General features: G+C 69.9%; 2 protein-coding genes across 2 annotated transcripts in view; both read left to right on the top strand.

Annotated features, from left to right (window-relative positions):
- EPPK1 (epiplakin 1) overlaps positions 1–9,689 on the top strand; it is a 13,762-nt gene extending 4,073 nt beyond the window's left edge. The window contains 12 exon segments of the mRNA XM_084907130.1: positions 3–1,682; positions 1,684–2,316; positions 2,318–5,198; positions 5,201–5,317; positions 5,320–5,525; positions 5,527–6,054; positions 6,060–6,215; positions 6,218–7,658; positions 7,661–7,803; positions 7,805–7,898; positions 7,901–8,299; positions 8,302–9,689. Of these exon segments, the coding sequence (XP_084763256.1) occupies positions 3–1,682; positions 1,684–2,316; positions 2,318–5,198; positions 5,201–5,317; positions 5,320–5,525; positions 5,527–6,054; positions 6,060–6,215; positions 6,218–7,658; positions 7,661–7,803; positions 7,805–7,898; positions 7,901–8,299; positions 8,302–9,155 (9,132 nt within the window). The 3' untranslated portion in view covers positions 9,156–9,689.
- Positions 9,690–10,486: 797 nt separating this feature from the next.
- On the top strand, positions 10,487–17,435 carry NRBP2 (nuclear receptor binding protein 2). The gene is made up of 18 exons (XM_084907252.1): positions 10,487–10,908; positions 11,248–11,370; positions 11,474–11,575; positions 11,697–11,786; positions 11,938–11,978; positions 12,052–12,146; positions 12,238–12,261; positions 12,332–12,415; positions 12,506–12,561; positions 12,674–12,769; positions 13,865–13,997; positions 14,106–14,208; positions 14,288–14,338; positions 14,410–14,545; positions 15,217–15,270; positions 15,360–15,423; positions 15,598–15,653; positions 15,722–17,435. Exons 1-18 carry the CDS (start codon positions 10,786–10,788, stop codon positions 15,785–15,787), a joined length of 1,497 nt encoding a protein of 498 aa, XP_084763378.1. The 5' UTR covers positions 10,487–10,785; the 3' UTR covers positions 15,788–17,435.
- Positions 17,436–19,602: the final 2,167 nt, after the last annotated feature.

Here is a 19,602-nt window from a genome sequence, read left to right as displayed (position 1 = left end):
TCCCCGACCCCTTCGGCGGCGCCCGCCTCCCCCTCTTCCAGGCCATGAGGAAGGGGCTGGTGGACGAGGCCCTGGCGCTGCGGCTGCTGGACGCGCAGCTGGCCACGGGCGGGCTGGTGTGCCCGGCCCGCAGGCTGCGGCTGCCCCTGGAGGCCGCCCTGCGCTTCGGCTGCCTGGACGAGGAGACGCGGCGGCGGCTCTCGGGGGCCGCCGGCTTCTTGGACCCCGGCACGCAGGAGAGCCTCGGCTACGGGCAGCTGCTGGCCCGCTGCGTCACCGACCCCGAGACCGGGCTGGCCTTCCTGCCCCTCCCCGGGGAGGCCCCGGGGGCGGAGCCGCGGGGCCCCCCCTTCATTGAGCACAGCACCCGGGAGGCCCTGCGCGCGGCCACCACCACCGTGTCCGCGGGCGCCTTCTGGGGCCGGCCCGTGTCCCTGTGGGAGCTGCTCTTCTCCGAGGCCGTGCCCGCCGGGCAGAGGGCGGCGCTGGCCCAGCAGTACCGGGCGGGGGCCCTGTCGGCGGAGGAGCTGGCCGCGGCGCTGAGGGCCGCCCTGGAGCAGGCCGCGGCCGCCGCCAAGACCACCTTCTCGGGGCTGCGGGTGCCCGTGAGCCCGGGGGAGCTGCTGCAGGCGGAGATCATCGGGCCCGAGGTGTTCGAGCAGCTGGAGCGCGGGCAGACCACGGCCCAGCACGTGGGCAGCCTGGACTCGGTGCAGCGGTACCTGCAGGGCACGGGCTGCATCGCCGGCCTGCTGCTGCCCGGCTCCCAGGAGCGGCTCAGCATCGAGGAGGCGCAGAGGAAGGGGCTGCTCCGGCCGGGCACGGCCCTCATCCTGCTGGAGGCCCAGGCGGCCACCGGCTTCATCATCGACCCCAAGGAGAACAAGAGGTACTCGGTGGAGGAGGCGCTGAGGGCCGGCGTCATCGGGCCCGGCGTGTTCGCCAAGCTGCTGTCGGCGGAGCGGGCGGTCACCGGCTACACCGACCCCTACACCGGGGAGCAGATCTCGCTCTTCCAGGCCATGCAGAAGGAGCTGATTGTGCGCGACCACGGCATCCGCCTGCTGGAGGCCCAGATCGCCACGGGCGGCATCATCGACCCCGTGCACAGCCACCGCGTGCCCGTGGACGTGGCCTACCAGCGCGGCTACTTCGACGAGGCCATGAACCACGTGCTGGCCGACCCCGGCGACGACACCAAGGGCTTCTTCGACCCCAACACGCACGAGAACCTCACGTACCTGCAGCTGCTGGAGCGCTGTGTGCGCGACCCCGAGACCGGGCTGTTCCTGCTGCCGCTCAGCAGCGCCCAGCCCCCGCTGGCCGACGCGGCCACCCGGCGGGCCTTCCAGAACCTGCTGCTGCCCGGGCGGTACGGGCGGTTCCGGGGCCGGCGGGTGTCCGCGTGGGAGCTGCTCAACTCCGAGTGCGTGGGCGAGGCGCAGCGGCGGCGGCTGCTGCTCGGCGTCCGGCGGCGCGAGGTCTCCCTGGAGCAGGCGGCCGAGCGGCTGCAGAGGGCGGCGGCCAGGTGCGTGGACGTCACGCTGCCCGCCCTGTGGGGCCGGGCCACCGCCTTCCAGCTCCTGGAGGCCCGGGTCATCGACCAGGAGCTCCTGGACCAGCTGGCGGCCGGGACGCTCAGCCCCGAGGCCCTGCTCGGCCTGGACAGCGTGCGCGCCCTGCCTGCGTGGCTCGGGCGCCGTGGGCGGCGTGCTGCTGCCCGCCTCCAACCGCAGGCTCAGCCTCTACCAGGCCATGCAGCAGCGGCTGCTGCGGCCCGGCGTGGCCCTGGCCCTGCTGGAGGCTCAGGCGGCCACCGGAGCCCTGACCGGGCCCGACGGCCGGGAGGCTGTGTCCGTGGAGGAGGCCGTGCGCCGGGGGCTGGTCGGGCCGGAGCTGTACGCCCGGCTGCGGCGGGCCGAGGGCGCCCTGACCGGCTTCCGGGACCCCTTCTCCGGGGAGCGGGTGTCCCTGTTCCAGGCCGCGAAGAAGGGCCTCGTCCGGGAGGAGCACGCCGCCCGCCTGCTGGAGGCCCAGCTGGCCACGGGAGGCGTCATCGACCCCGCCGGCCACTTCCACCTGCCCCCGCCCGTGGCCGCCGAGCGCGGCTGCATCGACCAGGAGACGGAGGCGGCCCTGACCGGCTCCGCGGAGACCTTCCCCGCGCCCGACGGCCCCGGCCGCACCAGCTACGCCCGGCTCCTGGGGCAGTGCCGGAAGGACGAGGTGTCCGGCCTCTACCTGCTGCCCCTGCAGGAGGGCGTGCCCGCCGGCCCCTCCGACCAGCAGCTGCGGGAGACCCTGCAGGCCACCGCCGGGCGCCAAGGACGGGGCGTCGCTCTGGGAGCTGCTGGCCTCCTCCCACTTCACGGAGGAGCAGCGGCGGGCGTTCCTGGAGGGCGTGCAGGCGGGCGAGACCTCGGTGCCGCAGCTGCAGGCGGCCGTGCGCGACTGGGTGCAGGCGGCCCAGCTCCGCGCGCAGGCCCGGGTCAGCATGCCTGGCCCCCGGGGCGAGGTCCCCGCGGTCTGGCTGCTGGACGCGGGCATCATCACCCAGGAGACCCTGGCGGCGCTGACCCAGGGCACGCGGTCGCCCGCCGAGGTGGCCGAGGAGCCCGCGGTGAAGGCCTGCCTGTGGGGGACGGGGGGCGTGGCCGGCGTGCTGCTGCAGCCCTCGGGGACCAAGGCCAGCATCGCCCAGGCCATGCAGGACGGCCTGCTGCCCCCCGGCCTGGGGCAGAGCCTGCTGGAGGCCCAGGCCGCGTGCGGCTCCCTCGTGGACCCCCTGACCAGCCAGCGGCTGTCCGTGGAGGCCGCGGTCAAGGCCGGGCTGGTGAGCGGGGCGCTGAGCGAGCAGCTGCGGCAGGCGGAGCGGGCCGCGGCCGGCTACTCCGACCCCTTCTCGGCCGACCCCCTCTCGCTGTGGCAGGCCATGGAGAAGGGGCTCGTGCCCCGGAAGGAGGGCCTGCCCCTCCTGCAGGCCCAACTGGCCACGGGGGGCGCCGTGGACCCCGCCCACGGGGTGCGCCTCCCCCCGGCGGCGGCCTGCCGGCTGGGCCTCCTGGACGAGCCGACGCTCCGGGCGCTGACCGGGCCGGACGAGGACAGCCGGTTCTTCTATGACCCCAGCCGGCGGGACCGGGTGACCTACCAGGAGCTGAGGGAGCGCTGCCAGCTGGACGCGGACACGGGCCTGCGGCTGCTGCCCCTGCCCCAGGACGTGGCCCTGGAGGTGGACAAGCACACGGCCGTGGCCCTGCGGGCCATGAAAGTGCCCGTCGGGGCCGGGCGGTTCAAGGGGCTGACCGTGTCGCTCTGGGACCTGCTGCACTCGGAGTACGTGGGCGCCGAGAAGCGGCGGGAGCTGGCGGCGCTCTGCCAGTCCGGCCGGGCCACGGCGCTGCGGCAGGTGGTGCAGGCGCTCACCGCGCTGGTGGAGGCGGCCGAGGCCCGGCCCGCGCAGGCCGTCTTCCGGGGGCTGCGCAAGCAGGTGTCGGCCGGCGACCTGTTCCGGTCCCAGGTGATCGACCGGGAGACGCTGGACGCGCTGAGCCAGGGCACCCGGACGGCGCAGGAGGTGGCCGCCATGGACAGCGTGCGGCCCTTCCTGGAGGGCGGCAACTTCATCGCCGGGGTGCTGGTCCAGGCCACCCAGGAGCGCATGAGCATCTCGGAGGCGCTGGGCCGCGGGCTCCTGCGGCCGGGCACCGCCCTGGTGCTGCTGGAGGCCCAGGCCGCCACCGGCTTCCTCATCGACCCCACGGAGAACCGGAAGCTGACGGTGGAGGAGGCCTTTGCCGCGGGCATGTTCGGCAAGGAGACCTACCAGAAGCTGCTGTCGGCCGAGCGGGCGGTCACCGGCTACACCGACCCCTACACCGGGGAGCAGATCTCCCTCTTCCAGGCCATGCAGAAGGAGCTGATCGTGCGGGACCATGGCATCCGCCTGCTGGAGGCCCAGATCGCCACAGGCGGCATCATCGACCCCGTGCACAGCCACCGCGTGCCCGTGGACGTGGCCTACCAGCGCGGCTACTTCGACGAGGAGATGAACCGCGTGCTGGCCGACCCCGGCGACGACACCAAGGGCTTCTTCGACCCCAACACGCACGAGAACCTCACGTATCTGCAGCTGCTGGAGCGCTGTGTGCGCGACCCCGAGACCGGGCTGTTCCTGCTGCAGATCGTCAAGAAGGGAGAGGCCTACGCCTACGTGGACGAGGCCACCAGGCGGGCTCTGCGGGCGCAGACCGTGGCCATGCGGGTCGGCCGGTTCGCCGGGCGGAGCGTCTCGCTCTGGGACCTGCTGTCGTCCCAGTACTTCTCGGAGGCGCGGCGGCGGGAGCTGGCCCAGCAGTGGCGCTCGGGGGCCCTTGACCTGCAGCAGGTGCTGGGCGTGGTCACGGCCACCGTGGAGGAGACCGAGGAGCGGCACCGGGCGGTCCGGCAGCCCGGGATCGGCGGGGAGGTGACCGCCGCAGAGCTGTTCAACGCCGGCGTCATCGACAGGGAGACGCTGGACGCGCAGCCAGGGGCCCAGGCCCTCCTGGCGCTGCCACACGTGCGGGCGGCCCTGGAGGGCAGCGGCTGCATCGCCGGCGTGACCGTCCCCTCCACGCAGGAGGTGCTGAGCCTCTACGAGGCCAGCGCGCGGGGCCTCGTGCCTGCAGGGTTCGCGGCTCAGCTGCTGGAGGCCCAGGCGGCCACGGGCTTCCTGCTGGACCCGCGCAGCCACCGGAGGCTCTCGGTGGACGAGGCCGTGGCCGCCGGCCTGGTGGGCGAGGAGCTCCGGGAAAGGCTCCTGGACGCCGAGAAGGCCGCCAGAGGCTACGTGGACCCCGCCACGGGTGACACGGTCCCGCTGTCCCAGGCCGCGGACAGGAAGCTGGCCAGGCGGGAGGACGCCCTCCGGTGGCTGGAAGTGCAGGTGGCCACGGGCGGGGTGGTCGACCCGCGGCACCACCTGCGGCTGCCGCTGGCCACGGCCTACGAGCGCGGCTGCCTGCGCCGGGACACCTACGCCCTGGTGTCCGACCAGAAGCTCATGAACAAGCGGTTCGTGGACCCCCACACCCAGGAGAAGGTGACGTACCAGGAGCTGCAGAGGCGGAGCCGCCGGGAGGAGGGGCCGGGCTGGGCCCTGTTCCCCGTGGCCAGCGACGGCCAGGACGCCGCCCACGTGGACGAGGCCACGAGGAAGGCCTGGAGGGCGAGCGGGTGGAGGTCCCGGTGGGCAGGTTCCGGGGGCGGCGGCCGTCCGTGTGGGAGCTGCTCAATTCGGAGTACGTGACGGAGGAGGAGAAGCTGGAGCTGGTGGGAACTACAAGCGCGACACGGCCCGGGCGCTGGGCACGGTGGTGCAGGCCGTCTCCGCGCTGATCGAGGAGAAGGAGCGCAGCGCCAGGCAGCTGTGGTTCCGGGGCATCCGGAGGCACATCACCGCCAACGAGCTCTTCCAGGCGGCCATCATCACCCGGGAGACGCTGCAGCAGCTGGAGGCGGGGCGCAGCAGCGTGGAGGACGTGGGGCCGGGACGCCGGCGTGAGGCGCTACCTGGAGGGCACCAGCTGCATCGCGGGCGTGCTGGTGCCCGCCAGGGCCGAGCCCGGGCGGCGGGAGAAGATGAGCGTCTACCAGGCCATGTGGAAGGGCCACCTGCGGCCGGGCACCGCCCTGGTGCTGCTGGAGGCCCAGGCCGCCACCGGCTTCCTCATCGACCCCGTGGACAACCGGCGGCTGTCCGTGGACGAGGCCGTGGCCGCGGGCCTGGTGGGCGGCGAGATCCGGGACAAGCTGCTGTCGGCCGAGCGGGCGGTCACCGGCTACACCGACCCCTACACCGGGGAGCAGATCTCCCTCTTCCAGGCCATGCAGAAGGAGCTGATCGTGCGGGACCACGGCATCCGCCTGCTGGAGGCCCAGATCGCCACGGGCGGCATCATCGACCCCGTGCACAGCCACCGCGTGCCCGTGGACGTGGCCTACCAGCGCGGCTACTTCGACGAGGCCATGAGCCGCGTGCTGGCCGACCCCGGCGACGACACCAAGGGCTTCTTCGACCCAACACGCACGAGAACCTCACGTACCTGCAGCTGCTGCGCCGCTGTGTGCGCGACCCCGAGACCGGGCTGTTCCTGCTGCAGCTGGCCGGCCCGGGCTCCGCGGTGCGCCAGCTCAGCGAGGAGCTGCGCCGCGCCCTGCAGGACGTGCGCGTGCGCTGCCCCCAAGCGCGGGCGCGGGCGCGGGCGCGGGCGCAGGCGGCGCCCAGGGCCGGGACGCCTCGGTGTGGGAGCTGCTCTTCTACCGGGAGGTGTCCGAGAGCCAGCGGCAGGACCTGCTGGCCGGGTTCCGGGCGGGCACGCTGACCGCACAGGAGCTGGGGGCCAGGCTCGCCGCGCTGCTGGCCGGCGCCCAGGAGGAGGGCCCGCCCCCGGCCCCGGCCGACCCCCGGCGGGCGCTGAGCGCGGCCACCATGGAGGTGAAGGTCGGCCGGCTGCGGGGCCCGGCCGTGCCCGTGTGGGACGTGCTGGAGTCGGACTACGTGAGCGCCAGCAGCAGGGAGCAGCTGCTGGCCCAGTTCCGCGCGGGGCGGCTGGGCCTGCCCGCGCTGACCCGCCGGCTGACCACCATCATCGAGGAGGCCGAGGGGCCCCCGAGCCCTGAGCACCCGCACGCCGACCCCCAGGCCGCCAGGCGCCTCCAGGAGCAGGCCCTGCGGGCGGCCACCATGGAGGTGCAGGCCGGGCGGTTCCGGGGGCAGCCGGTGTCCGTGTGGGACGTCCTCACCTCCTCCTACCTGAGCCAGGCCCGCCGCGAGGAGCTGCTGGCCCAGCACGCGGCCGGCAGCCTGGCCCTGCCGGGCCTGGTGGCCATCCTCACCCAGGTGGTCACGGAGACCGAGGAGCGGCTCAGCAAGCTGTCCTTCCCGGGCCTGAGGCGCCAGGTGACCGCGTCCGAGCTGGGCGTGTCGCGGGTCCTGGACCCCGAGACGCTGCAGGGCCTGGCCCAGGGCACCCGCAGCACCCAGGAGGTGATGCAGATGGACTCGGTCAGGCGCTACCTGGAGGGCACCAGCTGCATCGCGGGCGTGCTGGTGCCCGCCAGGGGCGAGCCCGGGCGGCGGGAGAAGATGAGCGTCTACCAGGCCATGTGGAAGGGCCACCTGCGGCCGGGCACCGCCCTGGTGCTGCTGGAGGCCCAGGCCGCCACCGGCTTCCTCATCGACCCCGTGGACAACCGGCGGCTGTCCGTGGACGAGGCCGTGGCCGCGGGCCTGGTGGGCGGCGAGATCCGGGACAAGCTGCTGTCGGCCGAGCGGGCGGTCACCGGCTACACCGACCCCTACACCGGGGAGCAGATCTCCCTCTTCCAGGCCATGCAGAAGGAGCTGATCGTGCGGGACCACGGCATCCGCCTGCTGGAGGCCCAGATCGCCACGGGCGGCATCATCGACCCCGTGCACAGCCACCGCGTGCCCGTGGACGTGGCCTACCAGCGCGGCTACTTCGACGAGGCCATGAGCCGCGTGCTGGCCGACCCCGGCGACGACACCAAGGGCTTCTTCGACCCCAACACGCACGAGAACCTCACGTACCTGCAGCTGCTGCGCCGCTGTGTGCGCGACCCCGAGACCGGGCTGTACATGCTGCAGCTGGCCGGCCGGGCTCCGCGGTGCGCCAGCTCAGCGAGGAGCTGCGCCGCGCCCTGCAGGACGTGCGCGTGGCGCTGCCCCCAAGCGCGGGCGCGGGCGCGGGCGGCGCCCAGGGCCGGGACGCCTCGGTGTGGGAGCTGCTCTTCTACCGGGGAGGTGTCCGAGAGCCAGCGGCAGGACCTGCTGGCCGGGTTCCGGGCGGGCACGCTGACCGCACAGGAGCTGGGGGCCAGGCTCGCCGCGCTGCTGGCCGGCGCCCAGGAGGAGGCCCGCCCCCGGCCCCGGCCGACCCCCAGCGGGCGCTGAGTGCGGCCACCATGGAGGTGAAGGTCGGCCGGCTGCGGGGCCCGGCCGTGCCCGTGTGGGACGTGCTGGAGTCGGACTACGTGAGCGCCAGCAGCAGGGAGCAGCTGCTGGCCCAGTTCCGCGCGGGGCGGCTGGGCCTGCCCGCGCTGACCCGCCGGCTGACCACCATCATCGAGGAGGCCGAGGGGCCCCCGAGCCCTGAGCACCCGCACGCCGACCCCCAGGCCGCCAGGCACCTCCAGGAGCAGGCCCTGCGGGCGGCCACCATGGAGGTGCAGGCCGGGCGGTTCCGGGGGCAGCCGGTGTCCGTGTGGGACGTCCTCACCTCCTCCTACCTGAGCCAGGCCGCCGCGAGGAGCTGCTGGCCCAGCACGCGGCCGGCAGCCTGGCCCTGCCGGGCCTGGTGGCCATCCTCACCCAGGTGGTCACGGAGACCGAGGAGCGGCTCAGCAAGCTGTCCTTCCCGGGCCTGAGGCGCCAGGTGACCGCGTCCGAGCTGGGCGTGTCGCGGGTCCTGGACCCCGAGACGCTGCAGGGCCTGGCCCAGGGCACCCGCAGCACCCAGGAGGTGATGCAGATGGACTCGGTCAGGCGCTACCTGGAGGGCACCAGCTGCATCGCGGGCGTGCTGGTGCCCGCCAGGGGCGAGCCTGGGCGGCGGGAGAAGATGAGCGTCTACCAGGCCATGTGGAAGGGCCACCTGCGGCCGGGCACCGCCCTGGTGCTGCTGGAGGCCCAGGCCGCCACCGGCTTCCTCATCGACCCCGTGGACAACCGGCGGCTGTCCGTGGACGAGGCCGTGGCCGCGGGCCTGGTGGGCGGCGAGATCCGGGACAAGCTGCTGTCGGCCGAGCGGGCGGTCACCGGCTACACCGACCCCTACACCGGGGAGCAGATCTCCCTCTTCCAGGCCATGCAGAAGGAGCTGATTGTGCGGGACCACGGCATCCGCCTGCTGGAGGCCCAGATCGCCACGGGCGGCATCATCGACCCCGTGCACAGCCACCGCGTGCCCGTGGACGTGGCCTACCAGCGCGGCTACTTCGACGAGGCCATGAGCCGCGTGCTGGCCGACCCCGGCGACGACACCAAGGGCTTCTTCGACCCCAACACGCACGAGAACCTCACCTATATGCAGCTGCTGCAGAAGGCTACTCGGGACCCTGAAACGGGCCTGCTGTTTCTCTCTCTGTCTTAAGACTGAATGGACTCTCTTTGTGGTGGAATGTTAACTCTCAAAAATATCCTGCTCTATTTTTCAAGATTTTAAAATGTTCTTTAATGAGGTTTCACTTAGTGATAAAATCTGTATATATTTTATTTGATAGAGAGAGGAGAGGGACAGTGAGAGAAACATCGGTGGGCTGCCTCCAGGGAGCCCCCTGCTGGGATGGCGCGGGCACCCCTGGTCCTTGAGCCGCAGTGTCTGGGCAGCGCAGTGTTAAGTCCTCTGTTAACATTGTTTACTTCCCAGTGCCCTGGGGTTCTCTGTATTTTTCCTTTGGGCTGAGAGAGGCCTGTTCCCAGCCATGCTCACCCCCACGGATCGGTGTTCTCCCTGGTGGTTCTGTTTGCATTTCTCTGAATATTGGCAGGTGGCCACCCCACAGGCTCTGCCTGGCTGGGAACAAAGGACTCTTTTCTTCTTCCTGGATCCTCAGCCTGCCGCCCTGAGGTGTCAGCATCGCTTTGTGTTTTCTGATTGTTATTAAAAGCATTTATCTTTCCATTATGAAGTCGGTGTGCCTTGTGTGTGCTAATAATTCACCCCCATCCTGTTCCTGTTTCGCCGCCTCACTCACTCCCACCTGGCGGTCCACCTGCGGGGCCTCGCCCACTGCCCGGCCAGGGAGTGCCCAAGTCCCGGGTCCCCCCAGACCCCCCTCCCCGCCCTGCTCCGGGGCCACCCTAGGGGAAGCCCAGACACCACCGGGTTCCGGGCTGTCTGTGCCAGGAGTGCAGGGGGAAAGGGGAGAAAGCGAGGCTCCAAGAGCTGGGGCTGGGTGGACCCGTAGCCCGGTCAGCCCTGCCCGCCGGCTGCAGCGCCCGGGGACGCTGGGAGGGACCTGGGGGCGTGGTATACGGTGGGCGTGTCCGGGGCGGGGCCTTGACGCGGTGGGTGTGGCCTGGTAGGGGCGGGCCTGAGCAGTGAGGCGGCCCGGGGGCGGGGCATTGGCCACGATGGGCGGGCCGTGACCTCCTGGGGGCGGGGCTTGGCGCCGGGCGGGATCGCGGGGCGGGGCTGAGCCCGCGGTGGACCGGTTGACCGGGTGGGTGGAGACCGGGCCTTAAGGGTGGGCTTCAGGCCGGACCGGGCCGCGGGGAAGGGTCGTAAACACAGATCGGTGAGGCGTACGCCGGGGCGGGGCCTTGTCGTTTGTGGGCGGGGCCTTGTGGGACGGACCCAATGTGGGGCGGGGCTTCTCGTGGGCGGGGCTCAAGGGTCGGGGCTGCGGGGCCGGCGCCTTCACCGGGAAGGACGGGCCGGGCCGGGCGCGGCCTCCTGCGGGCGGGGCCTGTGGCCGGGCGTGGCTCCAGGCGGGGGCTCGCCGGGGCGGGGCTGTGGCCGCGGACAGGCGGGCCTGTCGCGCTGCGCGGGCTCAGCCCTCCGCGGGGAGCTCCACTCGGGATCCGGTCCGAGGAGGCGGCTCCTGCCGGCGGGCGGGCTCCGCCCTCCGGGTCGCGCGCCCGCGCCGCTCCGGTCCCAGAGCCTGGGCCGTGGCTCCGAGCAGCGGCGGCGCCACTCCGAACTCGGCTCCGCGCGTGGGGCCTGGCGGCGGGCGCGGCGGAGGATCGCCGGGCGGGCGGCTTCCTGGGCCCACCGAGCCATGGCGGCTCCCGAGCCTGCGCCCAGGCGGGGCCGGGAGCGGGAGCGGGAGGAGGAGAGCGAGGACGAGAGCGACATCCTGGAAGAAAGCCCGTGCGGCCGCTGGCAGAAGCGGCGCGAGCAGGTGGGCACCTCGGGGAGGTGGGGGGGACAGGAGACCCGAAACCTCTCCGCAGCCTCGAGGGAGCGACCCGGTTCCTGCACCCCTTTGGCCTGGCCCCGAGCCCCGGGGCGGAACCCACATTCCCCAAGGGCCAGCCCGCAGAGCCACCTCCCCGGCCCCGGGGACCAGGCGCCAGCCCCCCCCCCCCCCCCCCCCCCCCCGGGGACATGCTCAGCGCCTGCAACCTGCTCCAACCGCTCAGCCCGCCACCCCGCCCCAGAGCGGCCCGTCCTGCCCTCGCCGGGCCTGGGAGGCTGTGAGCGACCCCCCTTGTCCCCCCTCTTCCTCCCACCCCCCGAGGTGAACCAGGGGAACATGCCCGGCGTCCAGAGCACCTTCCTGGCCATGGACACGGAGGAGGGCGTGGAGGTGGTGTGGAACGAGCTGCGCTTCAGCGACAGGAAGGCCTTCTCTGCCCACGAGGTGAGGCCCATGGCGCCCCCTGCACCCCGGCCTGGTGCCCACCCCGTGTCCGCCCCCCGCGCCCCCGCCTGGTGGCCGCCCCGTGACCGCCCCCCGCGCCCAGGAGAAGATCCAGACCATGTTCGAGCAGCTGGTGCTGGTGGACCACCCCAACATCGTGAAGCTGCACAAGTACTGGCTGGACGCCTGCGAGGCCCGCGCCAGGGTGAGCGGGGCGGGAGCGGGCGGAGCGGGCGGAGCGGGAGGAGCCGGCGGGGCAGGCGGCGGCAGGGGCACCGCCCAGGCGCCCGCAGCTGGCGGGGCCGATACCAACGTGCGGGCCGCAGGTGGTCTTCATCACGGAGTACGTGTCCTCGGGCAGCCTCAAGCAGTTCCTCAAGAAGACCAAGAAGAACCACAAGGCCATGAACGCGCGGGTATGGGGGCGGGGCGGGGGCGGGGCGGCGGGGGGCGGGGGGCGGGGGGCGGGGCGGGAACGGGCGGGGCCGGGCAGGGGGCGCGGTGGGGGCGCCCAGGCCCAGCCGCCTCTCCCCGCCCTTCCGACCCACGGACGCGCCCCGCCGCCAGGCCTGGAAGCGCTGGTGCACGCAGATCCTGTCGGCGCTCAGGTGAGGCCCGCTGCCCGCCCCGCCGCCCCGCGCCCCTGACCTCCCTCCGCCCCTGACCGCCTCCCGCCCGCAGCTTCCTGCACGCCTGCAGCCCCCCCATCATCCACGGGAACCTGACGAGCGACACGATCTTCATCCAGCACAACGGCCTCATCAAGATCGGCTCCGGTGCGGGCGGGGGCGGCGGGCGGGTGGCGGGGCCGGGGCCGGGCCGGGCCGGGACGCCCAGCCCGCTGACCGCTCTTTCTCCGCCCCGCAGTCTGGCACCGCATCTTCTCCAACGGTGCGTGGGGGCCCCCGGGGATGGAGGGCCGCGGGGAGGGTCGGCCCGCTCACCTCCGCGCCCCCCCTAGCGCTGCCCGACGACCTGCGGAGCCCCATCCGCGCGGAGCGGGAGGAGCTGCGGAACCTGCACTTCTTCCCGCCCGAGTACGGAGGTGGGTCCCGCTCCCGCCCCACCGCCCTGCCGCCCTGCCGCCCCGCCGCCCCACCCCGCCCGCCTGACGCCTGTCCCCCGTCCCCCGCAGAGGTGGCCGACCGCACCGCCGTGGACATCTTCTCCTTCGGGATGTGCGCGCTGGAGGTACCGCCGGGCGCCCCCGCCCCGGCCCTGCCCACTGACCCGCCCTGTCCCGGGCCCTGCCCACTGACCGGCCCTGTCCCAGGCCCTGCTCGCTGACCGGCCCTGCCCGCAGATGGCAGTGCTGGAGATCCAGGCCAACGGGGACACGCGTGTCACTGAGGAGGCCATCGCACGGGCCCGGCACTCGCTGAGCGACCCCAACATGCGGGTGAGCAGCCTGGGGCCTGGTTTGGGGGTGTAGGGTCAGTGCTGCCCCACGGCCACCCCCCGGGGGCCTTCCCTGCCTGGTGTGGAGTTCCAGGCCTGAACGAGCTGAGGGCATATCTTTTTTTCTTTTCTTTTTAAAAATATGTCTTTATTGATTTCAGAAAGGAAGGGAGAGAGAGATAGAAACGTCCACAGAGAGAATCACAGACCAGCTGCTTCCAGCGTGCCCCCCATTGGGGGTCAAGCCCACAACCCAGCACGTGCCCTGACCCGGAATTGAACCTTGAACTGTGACCTCCTGGTTCATAGGTCCAGGGCTCAGCCACTGAGCCACGAGGGCCGGACCGGGCTGGGCTCTTTTTATTTTTTTAAGGGCACATGGTAAGGTCAGGGAAACCTGACGGAGTGGGTGAGCACGGTTGTGATGCCCGTTTTATAGATAAAGAAACAGGCGCAGAGAGGCTCCAGAGTGAGGAGAACAGTGTTGGCGCCTGGTCTGCCTCTTGCCTTCCCTTGGGCCGCGGGGTGGGCCGCGGGTGGCAGATGGAGCTCGGGAGGGAGCTTCCCCCACAGCCTCTCCACCAGCGTCTGGGAAATCTCTGGCTTCAGCACAGGCCTCTGGCGATGGAGAGGGAAGTGATGGGGCCTGGATGGGGCTGGTGGGGAGGTGGAGCCTGGACAGACAAGAGAGGCAGGCAGTGCAAGGCGGGGCGGGGACCGGTCAAGGTCATCTCCAGAAGGCGGGCTGGCCATGGCGGGTGGGTTCATGCAAGGCCACGTGACCTGCGGGGTGTGTGTGTGTGTGTGTGTGTGTGTGTGTGTGTGATGTGAATGGGGATAGCCGTGCTCCCGGCCCCCCACCGCACCCCGCACAAAGTTTTTGTGAGGATTGAGAGGCCCGGAGGGGCCTGGCTGTCCTGTGTGCAGGCTCAGGGCCTGGCTGCTAGCAGGAGCCGCTCCCTGCGCACATCATGCAGGCGCCTGGCGCTGGACCTTGCGGTCTAGGGACCCAGGGTCCCCTCCTCTCACACTGGGGGGAGGGGGGGCAGAGCAGAGAAACCCCATGAACCGAGCCCTCTTCTCTCCCTGCCCCCAGGAGTTCATCCTCTCCTGCCTGGCCCGGGACCCCGCCCACAGGCCCTCTGCCCACAACCTCCTCTTCCACCGTGTGCTCTTTGAGGTGCACTCGCTGAAGCTGCTGGCCGCTCACTGCTTCATCCAGCACCAGTGTGAGGGCGGGTGGGGGGGGCGGGCGGCGGTCAGGGCCTGGGGCTGGGATGAGGAGGGCCTGCTGGACCGAGGCCCAAGCCTCACCCTGAGTGCTCCTCGGCCTGCAGACCTCATGCCTGAGAACATGGTGGAGGAGAAGACCAAGTCGATGGACATGCACGCGGTGCTGGCGGAGATCTGCCGGCCAGGCCGGCCCCCGGTGCAGTGGCGGTGAGCGCCGCCCCCACTCGGTCCTGCCCCCGGCGAGGCCGGCTGGCCGGCCGGCGCCTCATGTGCCTCTCCCGGGCAGGTACTCCGAGGTCTCCTGCATGGAGCTGGACAAGTTCCTGGAGGACGTCAGGTGAGAGCTGGCGGGAGCGGGGAGCAGGCGGCTGCCGGGCCTGAGCCCCCCCTCACCCGCTGCGTCCCCAGAAACGGGATCTACCCCCTGATGAACTTCGCTGCCGCCCGGCCCCTGGGGCTGCCCCGCGTGCTGGCCCCGCCCCCGGAGGAGGCCCAGAAGGCCAAGACCCCCACACCAGAGCCCTTCGACTCGGAGACCAGAAAGGTGGGCCCGCCTGCCGGGCACCGCCAGCCCCTCCCCACGCTGCCGGCCCCTCTGTGCAGCTGGGGGGCTGAGAGAAGCTGGGGTACCCCCTCGCCCGGAGCCTCCTTGCCCCTACCGACACCCCTCTCCGCCCCTTGCTGCCTGAGCCTAGGAGTCGCCCCCTGCTCCGCTGCCCTCACCCCTCTGATGCCACCCCCTTGGCTGGCCGACTCCCCGAGTCCGTGTCCTGGTGTAACCCCCTCTGCCAGCACCCCCCATCGTGCTTTCCCGGCCCCTCCTGTTTCCATGCCCAATACCCCCTGGGTCCGGAGGCCCTGGCTTTGCCCTTGTGGGTGTGTCCACGGTCACTGCCCTGCTCCGGGCACCTCCATTCCCTGCCTGGACGCCCCCTCAGCCCCCCCTCCCCGCTGCCTCCTTCCTCTTGGCTCCCCTCCACACCGCAGCCAGAATCATGTCCCAACAGCCAGGCTGCCCACAGACCGTGGGGCCCTCGGCGGGGCCTGGGCCCTGCGCTCGGCCTCTGCCTCCCCACCCTCTGCTCAGCTGCCCCTGCACCTGTCGGTGCCCGCTCCGTCCGCCAGCCCCTCCCGGCTCTCCCCCTGGGCCCGTGAGGTGCCTCGCAGGTGCTGAGTGTGAGCCTTCGTGGGTGACCTTGGGCCCCGCGCCCGCAGGTGATCCAGATGCAGTGCAACCTGGAGAGGAGCGAGGACAAGGCCCGCTGGCATGTGAGCGGGGCGGGGGCGGGGCCGGGCTGGGCCAGGGGGAGAGGGGGGCAGAGCCCACCCAGAGCCAGACCTTGCCTCCCGCCCCCCAGCTCACGCTGCTGCTCGTGCTGGAGGACCGGCTGCACCGGCAGCTCACCTACGACCTGCTCCCAAGTGAGTGGACGTGCGCCCGTGCTGGCCGAGACCGCCCCCCAACCCCGCCCCTGCTCCACTCCCCACCCCCAACCCCCGCCCCCGCCCCGCTGTGAGCAGCCACAGCCCCGGCCTGGCTTTCCCTGAGCTCCTGACCTTACGCCTCGTCTCCTCGTCCCGCCGCGCCCTGCACAGCGGACAGCGCCCAGGACCTCGCCGCGGAGCTGGTGCACTATGGCTTCCTGCACGAGGTACAACCGCTCGGCCAGGCGGGGAGGGGAGGGGGGGGCGGGTACCTACGCCGACCTCCCACCTGCAGGACGACCGGACCAAGCTGGCCGCCTTCCTGGAGAGCACCTTCCTCAAGTACCGCGGAGCCCAGTGACGGGCTCGGGGCGCCAGGGCCTGAGCCAGGGCTGCCCGGCCTGTGCCAGGGCTCAGGACGGAGGCCTGCTCGAGGGCCCTGCTCCGCCAGCAGCTGCCGAGAGACCCTGGGCGTGGGGATGGGGTGAGGGCGAGGGGGAGCTCACCAGTGGGGTGGGGGATCGTGATGAGGCCACGCCCATTCCTAGAACCAGGATTCTCTCACCCCACCCGCTCCCCATTCCTTCCCGTGTCCCCCATTTGCTGCCCGGGAGTCTCACCCCCCCTCCAAGCTGTGGGTCAGTGGCAAGGGTGCCCTTCAGGGGGTCACAGTGGTGGGGGCGCCACACACAGGCCCACAGAGGAGCTCCCACCTCCACTCAGCGCCCAGCACCTGCAGCACCCGGCGGGGTGCAGGGCGAGGGGTGCTGAGAAGCAGCCGGAGAGACACCCAGTTCCCACACCACGTGGTTCTCCGCCCCATCCCGCGTCCAGCACAGATGCTCCAGAACCCTCTGAGTTTGCACGGCTCTGAGGCTGTGCCCACAGCCCCCTCAGCTGACACTCTGGCCCCTGCAGCCCCCAAAGGGCTCTTTCCTCTCCCACTGCCCTGGCCTGGAGGGGTCAGCCAGACTCCTCCCTGCTCCTCACGTGCCTCCTCCAAACTCACCCCCCACCTCCCCACCCGCCCTGCCCACGACCCCCCCCCATTGCCCTGGACTGACCTCTCCTGAGCCACCCCCCGTTTTCAGATGTAAGCCCTCCGACGTGTGAACTGCATGCGTACACGTAGCGCATTCAGGGTTCCTTTTAAGATTTCAAATGCCAAACCGGGGAAGCGCCCACCGGCCAGGTGCCTGTCGCTGCTACAGAATCACCGGCCGCCGCGGCCGCAGCCCAGCCCGGCTGTTACGCTCCTGTCTGTCGGGCGTCTGGCCCGGCCTCGCCGGCCAGCCCACGTCTTCCCGGAGGTCCAGGGGAGAACCCGGTTCCTCTCCCCTCAGGTTGGGGTTTGGCTTGTGGGGCCAGGCATGGCGGGGCGCTGGGCGCTGGGCAGGAATTGGTGTCCTAGCAGCGGCCGGGCCAGGCCCCCGCGTTGGGCTGGCTGCAAACTGCAGGCCGTTCTCAGCTTCCAGAGGCTGTACCCGCCGGGCTCGTGGCCCCAGCCTCCACCTTCAAGGCTGGCGACAGCGGGCCCAGGCTTCCTGCCGATCGTCCAGGGTGGTCTCCCCACCTCCGGGTCCTTCTGCCGTGGCGGGGGGGGGGGGGCGCGCATCCGCGGGGTCCGGGGTTCGGGGTTCGGGGGAGAGCCATTGTTCCTCCGACCACATTGCCCGAACCAAAGCCCAAGACAAAACCAACCAAGGCTCTCACGCTATCAGCGTGTCCCTCTCTCTGAGATTACGTGGATTCTCACACCTTTCACCCTAGAATTACGGACCTAGATTAATTCACACTCCTCGGCGGGAACCCTGATGCTAGCCGTCTGATTCACATCCTCTTAAACGGCCTGGTGTCAAACGAGGAACCGGTTGTGCCAGCGATTAAACCCCCTCGTTTAATGGAGCCTGTGCCGAGGTTTCACGTTAACGTTTATCGAAGTTCTATGCATCTTATTTTAGAAAGTGCAATGGTTTTTTAGGCCAACAATAAACAGACAACGAACGTGGTCTCCGCCCTGATCCTTTCCAGTTCGCTCTTAGACCCACGTCCCGCACACCACAGGCCCTTGCACTGCTTCTGTGTGTGTGTTTACAATAGCTGTCCCCTGGGGGGGGGGGGGGGCACTGGCCTCGATCCCTGACCCAGTGCCGCCCTGGTGAAGCGCATTCTCACGGCTTCCTCGCCGCAGGTCTTGGCAGGGAAGGCGGTGTCCGGGTCCTATTTGCCTTCTTGCACAACCTCCTGTTCCCTGGAGTTAATAATTGCCTCCCCTCGGCTTGTGTGCCCGGTCTCCGTGCATGTCTCAACGCACCCTCACAGCCTCCTGCAGCGGGGCGGGCCTCCCCTCGCTTTGGGGGACCCCGTGCCTAAGAGCCTCCTGGGTCTCACCTCCCCCTGGAGCCCGGCCTGCCCACGCTGCCCACGCTGCCCGTCCTTGGGCGGGCGGGCGGGCGAGCCGGCGCAGTTGCCAGCAGGGCGGGCTCCCTCCAGGGCTCCTGGCACCAGCCGGCCTCTGGATCCCAGGCTGTCTCGGACCCTGTCTGTTTGCCCTGTTAGAGGGAGAACATCCTGGTCTCCTGAGCGGGTGCCCGGGAAGTGGAGGGCCTTTGCCTGGCTGTTCTTCCTGGACTCACAACGGCTCGTCAGTGTGGCCAGCACAACAGCTGGGCGAGGCTGAGAGCCGTTCTTCCCAAGACACGGAAGGGGTCGGTTTCCCCGAAAATAAGACAGTGTCTTATATTAATTTTTGCTCCCAAAGATGCGCTAAGTCTTATTTTCTTGGGATGTCTTATTTTTCCATGAAGAATACGGTACACATTTATTGTTAAATGAAAATAAAGGAAATTTATTACCTGTATACGGTACGGTAGTACGGTAGTTGTCAACACAAACCAGACAAACTGTGAATCCTACAGTATCAAGAATGTACTCATTGATTCAGTGACAATCACGTCATCATCTTCTGAAACATCATCATACCAATCCAATTCCTGAATTTCCTGGTGCATTTCTTGTGACCCCATTTCTTTCAGAATCAGTGGACCAAATCTCTCATGTTTAGCCTAGGGGGGCCTTGTTTTCGGGGGCATGCCTTATATTTCACTCAGAAGGAAACCTGTAAGTAGGTCTTATTTTCGGAGGATGTCTTATTTTCAGGGAAACATGGTATGTTCTGGCCCCACGAACTCGGTGCCTTCCTGAATGCTGACCCTGTGCTCATTCTCTCTCTCCTCTCTCCATCTTCCCTTAGTCCCAGCGCTTTGGGAATTCTCAGCGACATGTCTGGATGTTGCCTTCTTCCTTCTAGGGTCCACAGATCCCAGCCTTGCGATTCCAGAGAGATTGTTTACATGTTTGTTCATTTCTCCCCTCTCCCTAGTTTCTGGAACTCTTGCCACTTGGATGGTGGGCTTGTCTTTTGAGAGGCGCGAGAGGTGGTGGTCAGGGGTCCAGGGGCTGTTCCGCCGCTTCCTGCTCCGGACGTTGGTCTGTGCTTCCCCCGCCGCCTCCTCTGAGCACAGGCTAACGGCGCCCACTCCAGGCTGCCGCCAGGTCACGCGAGGTGAGGTGAGCCGGGAGAACTGCACGGCCACCAGCCCTCTGGAGGCTGCATGACACCGTTGCACAGGGGAGCTGCCATCAGAGTGCGGGTGCCTATGGCTCCCCGACCCCCTCCAGCCCCCCACCCCCCGTGATGGAGGCCTGAGGTGCCTGGCCTGGTGTAAGCTCTGGACAGTACTGACCAGCATGGTAATGACTGCATTTTCTGTCTTCCAGCTGCTTAGTTTGTTGTTATACATTCTGGAAGATTTCAGCTTTACCTTTCTTTCTTTTAAACATATTTCTATTGATTTCAGAGGCGGGGGGGAAGAGAGAGAGAAACACCAATGATGGCAGAGAACCATGGACCGCTGCCTCCTGCTCGCCCCACACTGGGGATGGAGCCCACAACTGGGGCGTGTGCCCTGACCTGGAACCGAACCGTGACCTCCTGGTGCCCAGGCCGGGCTGGCTTTATCTCCCACCCCAGCCGTCAGATTGCTCGCTCTCCTCGCACGTTTCCTTTGTCGGCGCCTTTCTCCCTCGGTGAACATCCTTTCTTTATAGCCTCTCCCTGCTTTTGGATGCAACACCCTCTCCAGTATCTCTGAGGGTGTAATCTTAGCTTTTCTC

Source organism: Pipistrellus hanaki, assembly GCF_964339955.1.
Source record: "Pipistrellus hanaki genome assembly, contig: scaffold_41, whole genome shotgun sequence".
In the NCBI taxonomy this organism is placed as follows: domain Eukaryota; kingdom Metazoa; phylum Chordata; class Mammalia; order Chiroptera; family Vespertilionidae; genus Pipistrellus; species Pipistrellus hanaki.
This window is presented reverse-complemented; position numbering and strand designations above follow the sequence as displayed.